General features: G+C 40.0%; 1 protein-coding gene across 8 annotated transcripts in view; it reads left to right on the top strand.

Moving 5' to 3' along the window:
- Positions 1-20,839, top strand: part of LOC112139209 (suppressor of tumorigenicity 7 protein homolog) — a 43,707-nt gene that overhangs the window by 10,558 nt on the left and 12,310 nt on the right. For 5 of the 8 annotated variants that reach the window (XM_024261939.2, XM_024261938.2, XM_024261932.2 and 2 more), the window contains 3 exons: positions 84-119; positions 17,954-18,036; positions 20,366-20,525. In XM_024261939.2, the coding sequence (XP_024117707.1) occupies positions 98-119; positions 17,954-18,036; positions 20,366-20,525 (265 nt within the window). In that variant the 5' untranslated portion in view covers positions 84-97. The remainder of the gene's footprint in view (positions 1-83; positions 120-17,953; positions 18,037-20,365; positions 20,526-20,839) is intronic. The other 3 variants (XM_036212219.1, XM_036212220.1, XM_036212221.1) reach the window with 1 other exon arrangement.

The raw sequence follows: 20,839 nt of genomic DNA, 5'->3' as shown, positions 1-20,839 counted from the left end.
TGCCTGCTCATCACCCCCCTCTCTCTCTGTCTGCCCCCCCACCCCTGCTCTTTCCTCCTTCTCCTACTCTCTCTCCATCACAGCTCCTGGCCCAGCCATGTTCGGCACAGAGTCCTCATGTAAGTATCACCTCCATCCTCCCGTCTCCTCTGAATATGCGCATGATTCTGTCCGTCTGAATGTCTGTGGATGCGTTCCCTCTGAGACAGCAGCTGGAGGAAAGCTTTCCTCTTTTCCTGCTCCTTCATTTTTGGCCTCCATGGTTGCTGGTGGTAAAGTGGAGAAATCTGGGATCTACCATTTTAGCACAGAGAGTCAGCACTCCAAGCTAGCCGGGCTTTCTGCTCGCCTTGCATTTTCATTCACTGCTTCCGTGTGCTTAGCGTGTGCTCATATGTCAGCCTGGTCTGCTCGCTTGTGTTTTAGAAATGTCCATCCCGGGTTCAGTCTGGTGTGCAAACGCTTATGCATGTTCACGTTTAGGTGAGTGGGTATGTCAGAAGATGGATGCTTTTGTCAGGGTTTCAGACTCCTGAAGCTCCCCTCTCTGCTCTCTCCGGCTTTAGCTGGGGTCTGAGGCGCTGCTGTTTCTGAAGCTGCTGCAGCGTCTGAAGCTTTTCTCTGCAGGAAGCGTCCGTCTGACCCTCCTCACTTCACTGTTTCTGACATCAGATCGTAGCTCTAGATGAGGAAATGCCGCCGTCTTCATTCTGTTTACGCATCATTCCAGCAGTTAAGAGTTTCCTTAATGACGTTTAGCTCACAGAGTAGTGGAAGGACGGTATTATGAAAGCTTTTCTTGAGGTTATCCATCCGTCCTGCTGCTTTGACGGTGTGTGTCCAAACAAACTACAGGACCTCTAATATTACTGGCCTAAAGTTAGAACCAAAACTTCCAGTTATGACGGTCCTCGCCTGTGGAACAGCCTCCCAGGATGTGCAAGGCTTCTAAAGGAAGGACCAGAACCTTTTAAGAATTAGCTGAAATTTAGGGATATATTTATTCAATATTTACAGCATTTTATATAAATATATTCTTTTTTTTTTTACTTATTTGAAGTTTTTAAATTCCTTTAAGTGATGTATAGTCATCCATAAAGTTTTTTTTTTTGTGTAAATTTGACTTCTTTACCACTTATTTGTAACTGTTGTGTTTTCCTCAGAGGGATCCTCATCTGTGGTAGCGTCCTATGTGTGTGTGTGTGGGTGTGTGTGTGTGTGGGGGGGGGGTCACAGGTGTGGACAGGTCCCCTAAGCATTCTGCAAGGAATAGTTCTTTCCTCTGGACTCTCACAGACTTAAGTTGCTATGTTAATTCATTATTTAATTTACTGATTATTATTAGGGCTGCACGGTGGCGCAGTGGTTAGCGCTCTTGCCTCACAGCGAGAACGCCCCGGTTCGAATCCCGGCTGGGACCTTTCTGTGTGGAGTTTGCATGTTCTCCCCGTGCATGCGTGGGTTTTCACCAGGGACTCCAGCTTCCTCCCACCGTCCAAAAACATGCTTCATAGGTTAATTGGTGACTCTAAATTGTCCCTAGGTGTGATTGTGGGAGTGAATGTGTGTGTGATTGAGGACCTGAGACAGACTGGCGACCTGTCCAGGGTGTACCCCGCCTTCGCCCATCAGTAGACGGGATAGGCTCCGGCACCCCCGCGACCCCGAAAGGGAAGAAGCGGTCTGGAAGATGGATGGATGGATGGATGATTATTATTAGTTGACAAAGCTGAAAACTGAAGTTAATTTGCAGAAACAGTGAAAATATTGCCATAAAAATGTAGAATGATACAAAGACCAACAATAACTTTATTTATTTTAAAAAAGTAAATTAAAAAAAGCAAAAAAACATCTCATAGAAGTGCATGAAATAACATCCTCAGCAAACTTTTATTCCGTATTCCCTGAAAGTTGTCATAGTAAATAGAGCTTCACCATAAATGTAGTGACTTTTATGCTGAAACAAAAAGTGTAGGTGAAGTCCTCGGCACTGTAGCATGTCTTAACCTTCTCTTCTGGGTCCAGATGATCCGACCCTTACACTGATGTGTGATCCCTCCCATGACAAACGTGGACAGGAATGTATGTCCGCCACGGACACCAGTGAAGATGGGGTCCAGATGACCCCACATTTAATGTGAACATACCATAGCTAACACAAGGGTTACAGTTAAATAAAAATGTAAACAGTTTTCTAAAGTTTTACAATAAAACAAAGTTAAAAATAGTTTGAGAAAAATGTGTTTGTTAAATTGTCAGAAGTCCCAGTTAATCTTTTAACCATCTAAAACAGAATCAATAAAAAAACAAAAGAAAATATTTTTTTTTGCTGCGTTTTGCCTTGGGGAGTAAAACACACGAACAATGTTTCTAATAATTTTTCTAAATGTTCTTTGGAATGTTTCTAGAGCAGACAGGTAAAAGGTTAAGCAGCACGAGATTGCTGTGCAGTAAACAAACTTCATCTGAGTGTTCTCCAACCAAACAGCTTCTCTTGGGCTCTTATTTTGATGAAACCTCACTCAGTCTGGACTGATGCACAAAGAAACTTTCTTGCATGTTTGCAAGTCTCTTGAAGAGCCCATCATTCTGGAGAGGAGGGCTGAGCCGTTCACGCTTTTGTTTTTTCTCACTACGGTGGAGCCAAGATGCATGTTGCTGCATTGGCTGCACCTATTTTAGGCGTCCAAGGCTGGATTTTGTTTTTTGGCGGCACATTAAGGTCAAAGTTCCATTAGCTGTCACACTCCTAAATGTGTGAAATGTGTTCTTTGTATTTGATCCATCCCATGGAGGAGCGGTGAGCTGCAGACACAGCCGCACTCAGGAAACGTTTGGAGGTTTTATCCTAACCCCTTCTTGACCCTTCCTCTGGGTCTGTGTAGTCAAGAAAAAAGTTCATCACTGGCCATATGTATTTAGACAATTAAATGTGAATAAACCCTCACAAAAAAAAGGCTAGTGTACAATTAAGAGTTTTTAAACAAAATGCGTAGGAACTGCCTAGTGTAAACAACACATTTTAAACTGTAAACATACAACTTTGTAGTCCGGCATAAACATGTGTTCCATTAGTTTGTTTGTAGCTTGTTTAAACGTAGACTTTGGGATCAAGATTTCCACTTTAACGTCAAAGTGAACGCTAACAACCCGATGCTAACGTCAGCCATGTCCGCTGTTTCAGATGTGATGAATAAATGAAGCAAATATACAAAAACTAAAAAAAGTCGTATAACTGGTATTTTCTAAATATAATAATAAACGTGAATCAATCAATCTGTAACTGTATTATTGTGATTCTAAGTGAAACACTGGAGTCTCCACACATTATGCAGAGCGGCTTGGTACGTGGACACAACTGTCTCCATAAATCCACATTTCGAGAAAGACTCTTGGTTGTGTCTGTAAACAGCAGCTTTATGTTATTTTATCTCTAATGTTAAAACTTCTTTGTTAGCTACATCACTGGTTCTTTCTCCCCAAAGACACTTTTCAAATACATCTTTTAGTTTGGTTTTAATTAGATATTAGCTTTGATGTTAGCTCAGACCGATAACATAGCTGGCTTTAGCTTTAAGCTAAAAGCTCAGACCGCCAACATAGCTAGCTTTTCGCTTTTCGCTAAAGGCTCGGGCCGCTAACATAGCTAGCTTTAGCGTTTAGTTAAAGGCTCGGACCGCTAACATAGCTAGCTTTAGCTTTTCGTTAAAGGCTCGGACTGCTAACATAGCTAGCTTTAGCTTTTCGTTAAAGGCTCGGACTGCTAACATAGCTAGCTTTGAGCTGAAAGCTCAGACTGCTAACATAGCTAGCTTTTCGCTTTTCGCTAAAAGCACGGACTGCTAACATAGCTAGCTTTAGCTTTGAGTTAAAGGCTCGGACCGCTAACATAGCTAGCTTTAGCTTTGAGTTAAAGGCTCGGACCGCTAACATAGCTAGCTTTGAGCTACAAGCTCAGATCGTTAACATAGCTAGGTTTAGCTTTAAGCTAAAAGCTCAGACCGCAAACATAGCTAGCTTTTTGCTTTTCACTAAAGGCTCGGGCCGCTAGCATAGCTAGCTTTAGCTTTGAGCTAAAAGCTAGCTATGTTAAAAGTGAAAACTCAAATTTAATACATTTTCTACAAAATGAAAAATATTGGCTAATCTTTCTCAAACCGTCACTACATGTGTTTGTGGTAAATACTGTCATTCTTGGTCGCTTTTTTTACTTTTTCAAATCTCTAATTTTTTTTTTTTTTTTTGCTTGAAATTTTCTTCTGAAAATATTTTAGAAAAAAGGTTGCTTGTAAATCATTTTGATCAAGTATTTATTCATAGCAGGATTCACTAAAGTAAATATTCTTTTCTGTTGATATAACCGATGAGGTATAGAAGAGATCATCATTTATCAGCTCTAAGTAATTCACATTATGAAATGTTGTACACACAGTCTGTGTGATGTGTGTGGATCAGATCTGTCCTGCCTTGATGTGCTTCACGTGAAGAGTTCTTATCCTGAGTTATTAGTAAAACAGGAATTATTGTTGGATCTCTTGGATCAGGAATCAACCCAATCAACTCAGCAGTAGTACTGCAATGGTCTGAGTTTATTAATTCAAAGAACAAAACCTTGTACAGTATATGGAGGAATTTAGCCTATTGCTCTAGAGCAGGAGTGTCAAACTCAATCGTACAGGGGGCCAAAATCCAAACAGGATAAACATTTATTGAACACTGAAAAAGTACATTTTTAAAACTTTAAAACGTAACTTTTTAACACAATTATGAACTAGATATATAGCACTACCTGTGATAATGCTAGTGTGAATGATGTAAACTGAATTGGGCCACTAAAGATGCTAGTGATAGATGAAAATGCTGAAATTGATAGCCAGCTAAAATATTAGCTAAATGTCCAATTAGTATAAAGAACTAAAAAAATAAAACTTAGGTTAGCCAAAACAGTTAGCATGTAGCTGTAATATTAGCAAAACTTCAAAATAGCCTAAAAATCCTAGTAAATGCCGAAATTAAAAAAAAAAAAAAACTAGCAGAATGACAATTTTTAAAACTTTAAAACTGTAACTTTTAAAAATAATTATAAATAAAAACAGGCAATAGTATTATTCCAGAGTAAATCAACTTAAATCTTAAATAACTTTCAATATCTTACTCTGCATAAAAATGTTTTCAAAATGAAGCAAAATGAAGCTGTTGTTTGGGTCCAACCAAATGAAGCGATTCAGTCGCCATGTTTTCATGGTACAGACGCCATGTTGGAACCAGATGATGTCAGTACGTAGTGGTCTGAGTCAACGTTTCTATGGCAACCACTCTGTCCAATCAAGAGAGACCTTATGCTATGTGCGTGGATACATGTGTTCTGTTTTAGTAGCCCGTCTGCTTTTCGAATTGATGTTTGATAGGATGTGAACATTTACTTTTTTGAAAAACACGGTTAAAACTTATTTTTAGCCATTCAATATTTAATACAAGGCCCAGCGTTTTAATTAGTATCCAGCTACAGCCACAAAATGACGTTTGGGTGCATTCCTAGTTTCAAGCTGTTGGCATGAAGTCTTCTTCTGGAGATGAAGAACATCATGAGGTGTTCACCGGTCATTTGATGACTGTAGTCTGGTGCCAGCCAAGAGTCTCTGTTGCTGTGGTAACACCAGCAAATCTGCAGCACAGTTGGGTTTCTGTGGTAACTGCTGCTAATTTCTGCTATTTCTGTCTTTTAGCTCTTCTAGAGCTGAAGGTTGATTGAGCCAAAACAAGAGTTTGAATTTTTCTGAGAGTCTGATGATCTTATCTTGAATTCAGACGCCAAAAATACTTTCATCTTTTTCCCGAAATATCAAAAATGAAGGTAATCAAACTTGTTGGTCACAAAAGCTTCCATCAAAGCTTTTCTCAAACTCGTCATGGACGACAAGGATACTGGGATCAGGTTGATTTATTTTGAAGAGCTGAAGAAAGCATCAGTGCACGTCTCCAGCCGCTGCTCCTGCAACAGAGACGTGCCGTCAGGGGAAGGCAGTACGGCAAGCCAAAAGGATCAAAAATCGCTTGGAAAAGCGGACATGGCATCGCTTCACCTGCACATAATAATAATTATTTGAAATATTTAAATGTTCACACAGTTAGTGTTAATACTACAATTGATAACAAAAATAATGAAAGTGTAATTTTAACTTCTTCATCTAAGACTTAATTTGGGAAAATTGCATTTATTGAATCTTTTCTCTCTGTTTTTGTAGATTTGTTCTCCAGACATGTACATGTAATCACAAACTACATACTTTTATGTTTTTTGTTCAAAGATGTGTGAGTGTATATTGCTTTGAAATACTTTACAAATGTTTTCTCAAATATATCTTTAAAGCTTTTCAAAGAAGTAATTTCAGGATTTTATCTTCTATAGTTTTTTTTTACCTTTTCATTTATCCGAAAAATGATCTGAACCCTGACCCTAAAACTGTGACACGATCCGAACCGTGAGTTTTGTGATACATTACACCCCTAGTTAGATGGCATTGTGATAATCATCCAGCTGTGAAAAAGCAAAAAAGTGCAGAAAGAAACAAAGAACATAGTCAAAGGAACTTAAAAAGAAGTGAGAAAAAGAGAGGAAAGGCAAACGGAGTATTTTTCAAACTATTATTCAAGTATTATTGTGTATTTTGCCTTCTTTAGTAAACCTGAAAAATGAAAGAGATTAAGGATTTAAAAAGAAATGATTATTACAACCACTCCCCATCTTGTTGCTCGCCCGGGTCTCTCAAACTGTTAAGTCTGCCACCGCCTGTACTTCAGTGGTTCATAAAAGTGGCTTCAGAGTTGAGTAAATGTTGTCGTTCACTGTTCAAACTGTCTCATTTAAAGTGTAAATACCACATTTCTCTCACACGGGATATGGCACGGCACCGGCAGATTTTCAGAATAAGATACAGAAAGGTTAGACCCAGAACCGCAGGAATTTAGAACCATAGTAAAAGGGGAACTTCCATTTAGATTTTTGGGAATCTTTTTTGTAAACTGTTATATAGAGCAATTTACAAGTCTACAAAAATTAGATTATTGATATCAATAAGATATTTGTAAACTGACTTTCAAAGTAAAATTTCTACAGTCCAAATCCTTTGTTTTCTGATGTTTATGAAAATGAACAAATACAGAGAAAATAGTCATGTTTTCTAAATATGAAACATTGTAGTTAATAACTTTTTGCATGGATTCCTTTCAAAATAAAAGACATCCTGTGCCACAGGAGATCATCTCAGTGGAGTAAATCAGCTGTGGTTAGTGTAATGTCAGTTGTGATTAAAAAGAAAAAAACTATGCAGTTTATTCATGTTTGTGCATCTCAGTCACAAATTCATAACTAAAATTAAATTAAGTGACTCTAACAATACAGTATTTTTAGATGATAAAGTTGAATCTTCTAAATGTTATATTCTGGCACACCTCATGTGTGAGTTCTGGTTGTGTTCACTGACCTCCAACCATTTTTCTGTGGTCCACCACAGTCAGAAACCTTTACATGAAACGTTACGTATAATTTTGTGTTAAATGTAATTGATAAGTACAAACCACTACAGTTTTAATAGTAGAACAACATCTGTTTATTTAGTTTACACTTGACATTTTAGAAATAACTTGGAACGTGTCACAAACGGATCCTACAACGGTTTTGCCAAACAGCACAACATGACAGAATTTAACCAGTTACTATCAAGAAATTGTACACAATTATTAGAAAGTTCTGGGTAGGGCTGCCACGATTAGTTGACTAATCGACTACTAAAATAGTCGATGACTAATTAGTTGTTACTTTATATTATATGGAGTCAAAGTGTAGTAAAGTTAAACAAAGCTCAACATTTTAAGTAGATTAGCAACAAGCATTTAAATATATTCATGGCTATGTTTTAATCCTCTGTTGTAATTTTCAAAACATTTGGAGTTTAGCTAATATTTTAGCAACATGCTTACATTTTTTTACTAATTTGTTCTCTACTGGGATTATTTTAGGGTAACTTTATTTTAGCTACAAGCTAATGTTTTTGACTTGTTTAGTTTACTGATGAATTTTTGGGCTATTTTGGAGTTTAGCTGGTATTTAAGGAACACACTAAATATTTTTGCAAAATTGGTATGTATTAGGGATTTTAAAGCAATTTTACTACATTTTTTTTAGAAACTTATGTTAAATTTTAGTTCTTTAACGAAATTTCCAGTCTTTACGCAAATTTAACATTTTGCAAATAGGTTTTGCATTTTCAGTAAATCCCAGCAGCAGTTAAAGTCAATTGCATCACCGTTTTCAGCAAACAGCTTCAGTGACTACTTTCATCAAAAAACATTCACACTAGCATTATAGAGGGTAATGCAACTTTTGTAGTTTAATCTTGTTTAAATACCAGAAACTAATGAGGGACAGAGGCTGCACGAGTCATTGAAAGTTTAGTAAACTATCATCTTCAATGTCTCTATGCTTAGTTAGTTTAATCCTAATGATGGTTAAGATGTGTGCTTTACATCCACTTTACACCTGACCCAATTTGTCGACTAATTAAAACAATAATCAGTGATTAGTCGACTATTAAAATAATTGTTTGTGGCAGCCCTAGTGCTGGGGGCCCATATTATTGATTTTATGACATGTGAGCCAGTAGAATTTTGAATGTGGGCTGCATTTGGCCCATGGGCCAGACTTTGGACATGCCTGGTTTAGGCTGATATCTGTTGGATTTGTGAGTTCTGCATCTGCCACCAAACATTTCTTCCAAACAACCAATCGTTGCTGGTTTGACTTCCAGTCAGAGCAGTTGGAACATTGTGGACCTAAAGGTCTCACCTCTGGGGTTTGTTTTCATTTCAAACATCCTTCCTATGGTCAGTTCTGATGCTCATACGAGCTCTCTACGGTGTTAGCAGTGGACGCAGCAGCTCCCTAAGGCTGCTCCACACACACTCGTCCTGGATATTGAAGTCAACAGTTGTAATTGAATTGGTCCGGTTGCATCTGTTTGAGGAAATAGTTGGATTTGTCATCATGAAAGCTGCAGTTAACCTCGTCAGCCTTTTCATTTGCGGGCCTTTCTGTACCGTCACACTCCTTTGTCACGACAGAGCGGCTTATTAATTCCCAGAAGATCACAGAATACATCTAATCCTGCTGTTCTTATTCCTGCAGTGATGGCATGGCCAAAAATGATCAATCTATGAAGAATTCAGATCAATAAATTCAGTTTTTAACTTTTTTATTATTTCTTTTTATGTATAAGTTTGTTTTTGGCTCAGCCAGCTTTGTTGGCCCAGATTTCTGTGTAGAAGCAGAAGGTAAATGATGTAAATGTCTGGATTTCAGTGGAATTTCTGCTTTAATTCTTTGTTTTTAATGTTTCTGTTCATACTAAGGCAGTTGAGGATTGACTTGAGACTGTGATGAAATTAATGAAACGTAATGTGGCTGCGTTGGATCTGAATCTGTTCTCAATGCTGCTGCAGATCCTGTGACTAAAGTGAGTTTGTGAGTTTAAACTGTCATGGAGTTCAGTGCAGCAGATGTATTGATGAGTGGACAGTGTTGTCAGCATATGAGCCAAAAGCAGCTGTTTTATTTACAAATCAATCCTCCACTAAGATGCATTGTCGCTCATATCTGCCAACAGGGTAAGAAAAATTGTCTTACCAGGAATTCTTATTTTCAGAAATAATGCTGATCACCGAGGCCCAATCCAAATTCTTCTCCTACATGTAGCCCTCCAAGTGCAGAGTTGGTAATTTAACTTATTCAAACTTTATATTTTGCTGACCAATTTCGAACGTCTGTATTAACGTCACTTTTCACTGCTGCTTTGGAGGCATGCTGCAAGGTGATGAGTGTTTCTGATGTGTAGATTATCAGGAAAACAATGTGAGAAGAAAAGTGTTTCTCATTCAAAGTTGTTTCAATGAGTCTGTACTCATCTGACCACATTTTAATGAGTTGCTGTGTCTCATCATTGCTCCAAGTTTGTCTGTGCCTCATTCACAGTCTTCTCACTGCTGTTTACTCCCCTAAAGCCCGGCTAGAGTTTGTTTTTGGTCCAGTTGTTCCACTTTGAGCACGGAGCCTATTCAGACGGAGGAAACTCCGAGCAAACCGGAGCTATTAGTGATCAGAAAAAGGCTTTCATTCTATATGCACATCTATCTTTGCAAAAGTTTGGAATATGTTTTTGTGAGCGAAACACAGAAACACAAAGGCTGTCAAAGCCGGTTGTAGGATGACGTCATAAAATAGGCAGCACCCACAAGGAAAGAAAGGCGGAGCCTCAGAGATCCTACTTCCAGGGAAGAAAGAGTTCATGAAAATGACTCATACTTTACACAAAATTTGTTCTTTAGTGTTCCAAATGTAATACATTGTATGGATATAGTTTACTCTGAAAGACTTAAAGGTGCTTTCACATCGAACGCGATTCGCACGCCCCACGCCTCTTTCGCCGCGCGCCGAATTCGCTGCTCGCCACCTGTCAAAAAATGTGTTCCGGCTGCATGGATATCTATGGATATCATTGGAATGAATGGAAGACGCATACATTGTAGAGGAAAAGATTTATTTATTTTGACGAGTTCTACCAAAACATTGGTAATCATGTCTCCGAGTTTGGATTATGATTATTATTACAAGATTTCCCATACAGGGAGCTGGGTCTCTAGGACGGCCTCTTCTGCGGTTTTGTGTCACTGTGGCTGAGCTTGAAGGCTCACTGTTTCATATTAATCCGAGGGGGAAAATAAAATTAGGAGACGGTTTTTCCTTTTTTTAATGTCTCAATGAGACCGGAACTGGAAACCCCCGCAGCATCTCGCTGTTTGTGGGCATGTGGAGCGCCTGAGCTCCGCCGCAGGAGCGATAGCCACTGCTCTTTTGGGCACCTATTGGGTTTTATGCGGTTCCGGTGCCAAAGTGGTTCTTTGGTTTCGGTTCCTTATCGGTTCCAATTTCAGTACTTCGCTCCCAGCTCCGCGGTCCCCGGTTCCTGCATGTGCTCCGCGGTCCCTGCTCCCCAGTTCTCGTCCCACGCTCCCCTGTCTGCAGTTTCCGCCCTGCCCTCTGTGGTCACCGGTTCCCGCCCCACCCTCCCAAGTTCCCGCATGCACTCCGCAGTACCCGCTAACCAGCTCCTGACCCGCGCTTCACAGTCTCCCATTCCTGTTCCCAACTCCGCAGTCCCCTAGTGGCTCCGTCTCTCGGCGTGTGGAGCTCCGATGATGTCCAGGAGGCTGTCTGGCTGCAGCCAGAGAACCACCGTGCTGCTACAGGACAAAAACGCTTGTATTGGATTAGTATTTGATAGTGGGACTTCAATTCACCTCAGAGCGCTTTTGGACCATTAATTAACATTGCAACTGGCCGCCTCTGCCGAATTGCGTTTAGTGTGAATGTACCTGAACAATAGCATGATTTAAGCCCTCTAACCCTTGTGTTCTCTTATGGGGTCCAAATAGACCCAACCCTTATATTGATGTGTGATCACTTCATGGCGAAGGTGGAAAGGATTTCATGTCTGCCATGGACACCAGTGAAGATAAAAAATCCTTGAAAAAATAAGTTCAGCCCACTGTCTTGTGGGGCCTAGATGACCCCACTTTTAATGTAAACATGCCTAGAATATCACAAGGGTTAAGAGGGATCTTAACATCTTATTCCTCTGTCTTTTCTGCTTACATCACTTCTCCAAAGTACAGCTACATCCTTCCCTGCCTCCCTCTCTCCACCTGTCTCCATAAGTCATATGACTGGCAGCTGAGAGCACTGATTCATGGAGGTGACCTGTAGAGGTCCTGAGGTGACCCAGGATTTGAATGACTGAGTTCCTCTCTAGATTCTAGTCCCACAGTCCAGGTCATGTATCACAGAGCATTGCTGAGCAGACCAGTGGAGTGAGATTCTTCCATAACTTTTCCACCTCAGCATGAGTCAGCGTGAAAGCTCCACAACAGGATGTTGCTCCGTGTTAAGAGCTCTGAACTAAAAAGGATCATCATCTACCAGCAGGTTTTTCAAAGCAGGCTTTCCGGGAGGACTAGTTCTTTGGTTCTTTGGTTTTTCCAGTCTTAGAGACCCTCCTTCTTGTATGGAAAGCTCCAGAAAAAGCTTAAGGATATTTTCTACTAATATTGACTTACAACCCTAGAACATAGTTTGTGTGACTGTAAGGTTAGTTGACTGAAAATCTTGTTAATAGTGAAGGATCACATCAGGAAATTATTTCTCCTTTGAATTTCAATCTAACTCATTGTTTCATCGTATTCAGAAATCCTCTCACAGGAGTCCTTTGTGTTAGTGTGGTCTTGAGACTAAGAACAGAGAAGTCTGTCACCAGTTTCTCACCTGATGTGGAAACAACCTTTAATGTCACAAAGAAATGATGATTGTGAAATATACATGTTTGATATTTAACTATGAGAAACTGCAGACCTCTGGTTTAGAGCCAGATAACCAACAGAACTAAACGTGCAGCTCAGTGGTCAGTTGATGCCTACTGCCCTTGTTGAGGAAGCTTTGGGTCAGTAGTGTGTGCATCATGTTATAGCTCTGTATTTACAAGTCTGTGGTGGAGAGGGAGTTTGCAGTCATCTGTTAGGATCGTAGCATCAGGACTCAAATAAACTAAACAAGCTGATGAAGCAGACCATTTCTGTCCAAGCCATGAGTCTGATACGACTTTAGAAAATGAGAATGTTGTATAAAATACACAACACATCTTTAAGCTTAGGATGTGTTCAAGGGGTGTAACGGATGATGGATAATCCGTGATCCATATCGATCACTAGCCACAGTTCGGTCCATGCCTGTACTGCGTAACCCCCCTCCTCCTCTGGGTACATTGCGCGCGCCTTATGAAAATCAATTGTTCGTCCACACCAAATGCAATTGGTTTCAAATTTATTTTCTGTACTGTCTTTGTTTTACCATCCATCAATGTTGCTCGGCTATGTTTTTTACCTTATCAAAACAGTAATTTTTTACTTTTATCTTTTTGGGGTTTTTTTCCTGTTGATTTTACTTTCTACTGATCCCAACTGTGACCCTAAACCCACAGCACGAACCAAACCTTGAGTATTGTGTTCTGTTACACCTCTAGTGTATTCAAATTGTAAACATACACATTTGGTTCACTCAAATGGAACCAGAGTTTGTTTCTCCCAATAATCCCAAACAAATATTTAGTCTGAACACACCCAAACGGACCCTGGTCCTGGACCAGGAACCACTTTCTGACTCATCTTTCGAGGTGTTCTTGGTTTGTTTCCATTTGGACTGAGGTCTGGTTCACTTTGAGTTTCCTCAATCTGAATAGGCTCCATGCTTGCAGTGGAACAACTGAACCAAAAGACCACCCTATGCATTATGGGATGTAAATGGAGAGCTACGGACAAATGTTGAGCAACAAAACAGCAGCAAGAAACTTGTTGAAATGTGTTTGGATGAATGCAGGCCCATTAAAAGAACTTTTAATGGGATCCACATTGCTTCTTGTACTGTTTAACTAACCATCTACAGGTCATAATCACTTCTCAGCGTAACCATTTAGCCGTCGCCCCCTCAGTAACCGTCTTGCCGCATGCTTCTGCCGTACAGAATCAGCAAATGAAAAGTGTTGTACCTGATGTTGATTAGAGAAATATAAAGTTTGAATAAGTGAACTATCCCGACAAGGATTAGGATTGCCCTGCCCTCCTAATTCCAGACCAATCACTGAAGAGATCTTTAATCACATGGTTTTGTTTACAAGTCTGGTTCCAAACAGAAACTTTCGGTCTCCATACACACCAAGCGCACCAAGTTCAGGACTCGATTTGGACCAAATTAACCCTTGTGCTATTTTATGGGTCCAGATGACCCAAGCCTTACATTGACGTGTTATCCCTCCTATAAAAAATGTGGATGAAGGTGAACAGGGTTTCATGTCTGCCACGGACACCAGTGAAAATAAAAAATCATTGAAAAAAAAAAGTTGAGCGCTCTCTTGTGGGTTCCAGAAGACCCCACTCCCAGCATCAACATACCTTGGATAGCACAAGGGTTACGCAGACTCAGTCCAGACTAAAAAACTTTTCCAGTTAAATGCACTGAGTCCGTTTTTGGTAGTCAGGGTCCATACAGGATCATAGAGAGGCGTGGCTGCATCTTAAGGAACTATGGCCACCTCCAGAGATGGAAATGGAGCATACCATTGCCGTGTGTGTGGTGCATTGTGAAGTATTTATAAGGATAATGAGGGTGATGCTGCCGCAGGGTGTCCTTACACCACTCTATAGTCATAAGTAAGGTGTGAATACCGGCACCTTACTGATGGCTCCAAATGCTGCATACATGGGGTGTACAGGTGATGCCTAAGTGCCCATAGGAGTTCTGTAGGATGTCCACACAAACTAGACTCCATCCATCCATTTTCTTGACCGCTTTGTCCCTTTCGGGGTCGCGGAGGTGCCGGAGCCTATCCCGGCTACTGAAGGGCGAAGGCGGGGTACACCCTGGACAGGTCGCCAGTCTGTCACAGGGCCTCAATCACACACCCATTCACTCTCACATTCACACCTAGGGGTAATTTAGAGTCACCAATTAACCTATGAAGCATGTTTTTGGACGGTGGGAGGAAGCCGGAGTCCCCGGTGAAAACCCACGCATGCACGGGGAGAACATGCAAACTCCACACAGAAAGGTCCCAGCCGGGAGTCGAACCGGGGCCTTCTCGCTGTGAGGCGAGAGCGCTAACCACTGCACCACCGTGCAGCCCCAAACTAGACTCTGATAGTTGAATTCCCTAAATTCTAACTGTCAGGCTGCATGCAAGAAGTACACATTTATCATGTGAACTGCATAACAGTTGTCTTGGACTGTGCTCAGGATTCAGAGGTTTTAAAAAAAGAAGAATCTATACGACATGCCCCCGTCTCACCCTGACTCACCTTTGTGTGTTATTGAAGTGTTTACTACAAGCTGTTGTCTGCAGCATGCCCGTAGAAAAATGTGCATACGTTTTCTCTATGGCTCACTGAGTGGTTTATGGCTTTACGTTCCTTTACATGGACTTTTTTTGGGTTGTGGTTGCTTGAACACGCGTTGGCAAAGGCGGTGCTAACATAGCATAAGCGTTATGGTTTCTATGTGAAGCAGCTGCTCCTTTACCACACTCAGTGGGTCTGAAGTTTATACATATGTTTGGAAAACTTGATGGTGTCCTTCCTGAAAGGGACCTCATCTTTCATCATCTGAGGCAGACTTCTGTAGCTTCTGACTTTTTTCAAGTAGCACTGAATCAGAATTTGATCATTTTATTTAAACCAAAAGGCATTTTCGTCGCTTTAATCTGGAAGTTCAGATGTCTAACCTTTGACTATCATACGATCTTCGTATGTGCAGTTTTAAAAGCCAACAGTGATGACTGCTGAAGCCTTCCGTCAGACCGTGGTAGTGTTCTCTCATCCTTAACGGCAGCTTTCAGGCCTGTTTTACTACCAGCCTTTCTGAAAGAGCCTTTCTGTTGCAACAAGAGCCTCCACTTCACTGGATTGAATTGATGCCCAGCTGCACTTAGTTAATGCATGTGAGTGGGAGAGGCGGGGACTCATCTGATTGGTGTCTTTTGTCGGCCCCCCCCCCCCCGCCACCATCCAGCATGTGGATGGTCAGAAAAAACTGTTGGGAACTCTTTAGGTTTACTGTATCCTATCCAGGTCTGAAATCAAACTCGATAAAGTGATTTTATTGACTCTATTTCTCTTATTGCATCATTTTTTTTTTGCCTTGAGGTTTTTTTTTTTGTTTATTCAAACATGTTGGTTTATACATATACTTAAATGTTACAGTCACGTCTATATTAACACTATTGATAATGAATATACTATATCTTACATTTATGTTTGATAGGTAACAGGGAGAACCACTGCTTATTGACCATTACAGAACTGGCAACTTTTAACACATTTCCACGAAGTGTGCATCAATTCTCTCTCGTTTGTTGAAAAAAAGACCATAATTCATTGCGTTTGAACAAATTGTCATTTTAAAAGAATATATTTAAATGTATGTTTTAAGAATCATTCACAGTGGATTAATAAATAGACTGTAAAATGTTCATATTTATTAGGTTCCGCAAATGATTGATGTTATAAATGTTATTGAGTAAGCATGGTGTCCAAACTGATTTAAAATTCTGGAAACTGCTTACAGTGGGCCAAAAAAGTATCGAGTCAGTCACCAATTGTGAAAGTTGTCCCACTTAAAAAGATGAGAGAGGCCTGTAATTTCATCATAAGTATACCTCAACCATGAGAGACAAAAATAGGGAGAAAATCCCATTGACTGGTTTTTAACCCTTGTGCTATCTTATGGGGTCCAGATGACCCAAGCCTTACATTGACGTGTTATCCATCCGACACCAGTGAAAGTCAAAAATCATACAAAAAAGTGTCTTGTGGGGTCCAGATGACCCCACTCCCAACATTAACACACCTAGAATAGCACAAGGGTTAAAGAACGTATTTATAAATGATGGTGGAAAATAAGTATTTGGTCAATAACAAAAGTTCATCTCAATACTTTGTTATAAACCTTTTGTTGGCAATGACAGCAGTCAAATGTTTTCTGTAAGTCTTCACAAACTGTTGCTGGTACTTTGGTCCATTCCTCCATGCAGATCTCCTCTAGAGCAGTGATGTTTTGGGGCTGTTGCTTGGCAACAAAGACTTTCATCTCCCGCCAAAGACTTGGCACTATAGGGGTTAGGCAGTAGAGAGGGAATTCAGACATAACCATGATCTTTTGTCTGAAATATGTTTATTCTTGCTACTTTTTAAAAACTCTTGTTTGGGTTGTGTCATAGCCATTGTTTTTGCAATGCAGAATGTAATGAGGAAAATTAATCAGTCAGTAGACTGATGTGTTAACATCACCCATATGAAATGCCTTACCTCCAGCCCTCGTGAAATCAGGCCAGAGCCTTCACCGTCACCTCTTGATACGTCTACCGCCAGATTGCAACCGATCGCTGCCCCTCAGCGAGTAGTCCGAGTCGGTCTGAGTTTAGCGGAACTACTGTCACCATTTACGAGTGAGCTTGTTCTGACTTGTTTGAAGGCCACACCCTTTCCACTGAAAGCGGCTCGGAGGAATCTGTTAAGGCGGGGCCAGGCACCTGATTGGTCACTTTATAGTGTGAATAATTTTGACATAGAAAAATATATTTAAAAAAATAGAATTAGAAAGATGTATCAGAGCAAGAATGATTATAAAATGACTGAGAAATAACCGTCTATTTCTCAATGGAAGTCTATGGGACTTTGGCCTTCTCACAACCAGCGAGTACTTCCTGTTTGGAACACGAATGAGTGTAATCAACGTAATTCCAGCAGATTCTGAAGGGGAAAAGCTGGAACTACGTTGATCGTGTTGAGACACTACAGTAAATCAAAATCCGGTCTTAAAGGGTTAAGGTCCACTGGCTTCTCTCTATGACCCTCCACTGACAACCCTAAAACCTGCATCACCCACAGGTCACCCCCTTGTTCAGGTGCACATGAATGAGGCTTTAAATGACCTCCAGAGATCTGAACTGGAATCTCCACCCATGTGGTCGTCACCACAATCAGCCTGAATAAACGTTTACTCAGCTGAACTCCTCAAATAGGCGCAAACCACATCAGATATTTACTCTTAAATGCAATCTATTGGAATTATAATGTCAGATCCTTTTTCTTATTTGAAAACTGTCACTTCCAGGAATAAATATGAGACCTCTAGTGTGAATGTGTGTCCTAATGTTAGATTAACATTCAGAACTATGAATCTCAAAGGATGCTGGGAGTATTTCTCATCTGCTTTGCGTTTGATGTTCTGGTGTCAGTTTTTTTCCTCGTCTTTGCTGTTTTTCTGAAGTTTCCTTCTCCTTGTGTCTGGTCTCTGCAGTAAGCATGTTTCTCAACACCCTGACGCCCAAGTTCTACGTGGCTCTAACAGGCACCTCCTCCCTCATATCAGGACTCATATTGGTGAGATTTTCTCTTTTTACTCCTCACATGATCCATTGTGTTTGCTTAACTATGTGTGACTTAGACCATGTTTCAAAGTCGAGGCCCGGGGGCCGGATCCGGCCCTCTGGGTAATTCTATCCGGCCCTCCAGATCATTGTTATTAACTGCCCAATGTTGTCTTGTGTTTATTTTTAGCTTTTAAAATTTAGACAAAATATATTTTTATGGTGAGTAAAATATGGAAAGTTATTTAGGCTGTTTTGGAGTTTAGCTAATATTTCAGCTACATGCTAGCTGTTTTGGCTAATTGAGACTTTTTCATTTTTTTGGGCTATTTTGGAGTTCAGCTAATATTTCAGCTACATGTTAGCTGTTTTGGCAAATTCAGCTTTTTTTCAGTTTTTTTTTTCTTTTACCATTTTAGACTTTAGCTAATATCTCAGCTACATGCTTCCTGTTTAATACCCTGAAAACGCAGCAGGTTTGGGGCTTTTCCTCCACTCCAGGTTCCTGACGGCAGAAGAATCCAGTGCAGCAGAGTTTGGTCTGGCGTCTAAAATAGCCACTTTCTTAATTAACTCACTTCCTCTCCTGCAGGCTTTAAGCTGCGTAGGCAGCTTGGAAATTGTGTTGAGCTGAGCTCACACTGTCATTAAAGTGGAAAGCAGGTTGTTTTGAGGGAAATCTTGAACAATTTTCAATATGTTTCTTACTGGGTTTTCTAGAGAAGTAACCAGAGTCACAAACTTGATGCTTATTTCTATTCATAGCTAAGTGGGATATGGATCAGATATTTCCCCACTGATGGGCTATGATCTTTACAGTCTTCTTCCTCTGCCTGAGAGCCTGCAGTCTGACAGTTCAGCCAGATGACCTAAAGCTTTGTTTGTAGATTTGACTGTCCAACCGTCCCAGACTCGCTTCCAAAGGTTCTTGATCGTGCAGTTAAGATGCAGATATTCTATATCTGATTGACCGTAGTGCTGGGCGATATGGAAAAAATTGTAAATCCTGATATAATTTATTTTTATATCACAATATAAATTATTTTATATCACAATGACGATATGTATTACAATATAGTTTATTTTTATATCACAATATAAATTATTTTATATTGCAATAACGATATGTATTACGATATAGTTTATTTTTATATCACAATAATGATATATATCACAATATAAATTATTTTATATCACAATACAAATTATTTTATATCACAATAACGATGAATATCACAAAATACATTATTTTATGTCACAAAAACAATAAATATCACAATATAAATCATTCTATACCACAGTAATGATATGTATTACGATATAGTTTGTTTTTATATCACAATAATGGTGAATATCACAATAAAAATAATTTTATATCACAATAACGATATATACCCTGATGATTGTTTTTTTCCAGGTAAGCTGTAATTGAATTGTCACAAATAGAAACATTTTTTTTATTTTACAACAGTTTCAAGTTTCTTAGTAGGAAAATATATTTTTGCACAAAAGTTCAGCAGTAAAAATAAACAAATAAAAATGATAGAAACAATAGAAGACAAATGGCACAACAGACACTTCTCTATCGCCTACATGATATGTATCATCTTATCGCCCAGCACTAATTGACTGTATAAAAGAACTGGACTGATTGCCTCAAACTTTGACAAATCAGGGTCCCAGATTTGGTAGTGACATGGATGGCTTCTCTTTCATTCACAAAATCGTCAACGGTTTGAAAATTGATCATGGAGGAGAAATGAATAATCGTGTTTTGAATCCTGATGGATTTCTGTGACTCTAAATCTTTCACATATTGGAACAGAGCTGTGAAAGAAAAAGCCTGGAGCAAGATTCATGAGATTTACACCAATCTGACCCTTCACACCAAGAGTAGGTGGTGGACCTGCGCTGGTATCTAGTCGAGACAGTCCAGTGTGAACACCATGGTATGCGTTCAAGAATGCTCGTTTAGCACGTCCTTGAACGGGCTTTATACAGTCAATGGTTTGACAGGAAAATAAGCAGAAAACACAAATTCTGCATCCAAACCATCGTCATCATGAACCAGTCCTCTCATTGTCTCCCTTTTAGAGTTTAGATGATAAATGTTCTTTTTTTTAACCTTCATCCACACAGATCATCTGGTGCTGCTACAGAATAATGTAGAAAAAGGACGTGTAACATGTCTGAACTTATCTAATGAAACGATTTCTCTGTCAGTTTTTGTCTTCCAGTAGAAGCACGAATCAAGTGACTTGCGTCTGAGACGAGCAGCTCAGTCTCAGTCGCCTTCTTCTGACTGATCTTCTGATGGTGTTGTCTCCTGTCTCCTTGCTTAGATCTTCGAGTGGTGGTATTTCAGGAAGTATGGGACCTCGTTCATAGAGCAGGTTTCTGTGAGCCACCTGCGCCCCCTGCTGGGGGGAGTGGACAGCAGCTCCCCCAGCAACCCAAACACAAGCAATGGCGAGGCCGACTCCAACCGGCAAAGTGTGTCCGGTAAGAGTCGAAGCTTTCCCTCCAGATTCAATGTGGCGCCTCGAGATTGTCGAGGAACAACCAGCAGTGTGAGGATAACTAACATCAGGCTGAATAAACAATTCTCCTTCAGATAAAGGTCAAGAGTGCTGTAATTCAACAGGAGGAACACTTTTATGAACAATCCAAAACTTATTGACCAAAAACTATTTATTAATATGTTGACATACCTTATTCCATCTGTGTTTGCTCTTAATTTATGATAACGAATACCTCAGTTGGCCTTAAAAAAAAGGTGTACACCACTTCCACTTCAGAGGTCCCTACGAATGGAT

This window comes from Oryzias melastigma, linkage group LG6, assembly GCF_002922805.2.
Source record: "Oryzias melastigma strain HK-1 linkage group LG6, ASM292280v2, whole genome shotgun sequence".
Taxonomy (NCBI): domain Eukaryota; kingdom Metazoa; phylum Chordata; class Actinopteri; order Beloniformes; family Adrianichthyidae; genus Oryzias; species Oryzias melastigma.
Note: the sequence above shows the minus strand (reverse complement) of the source record. Positions and strands in the feature narration are given on the sequence as shown.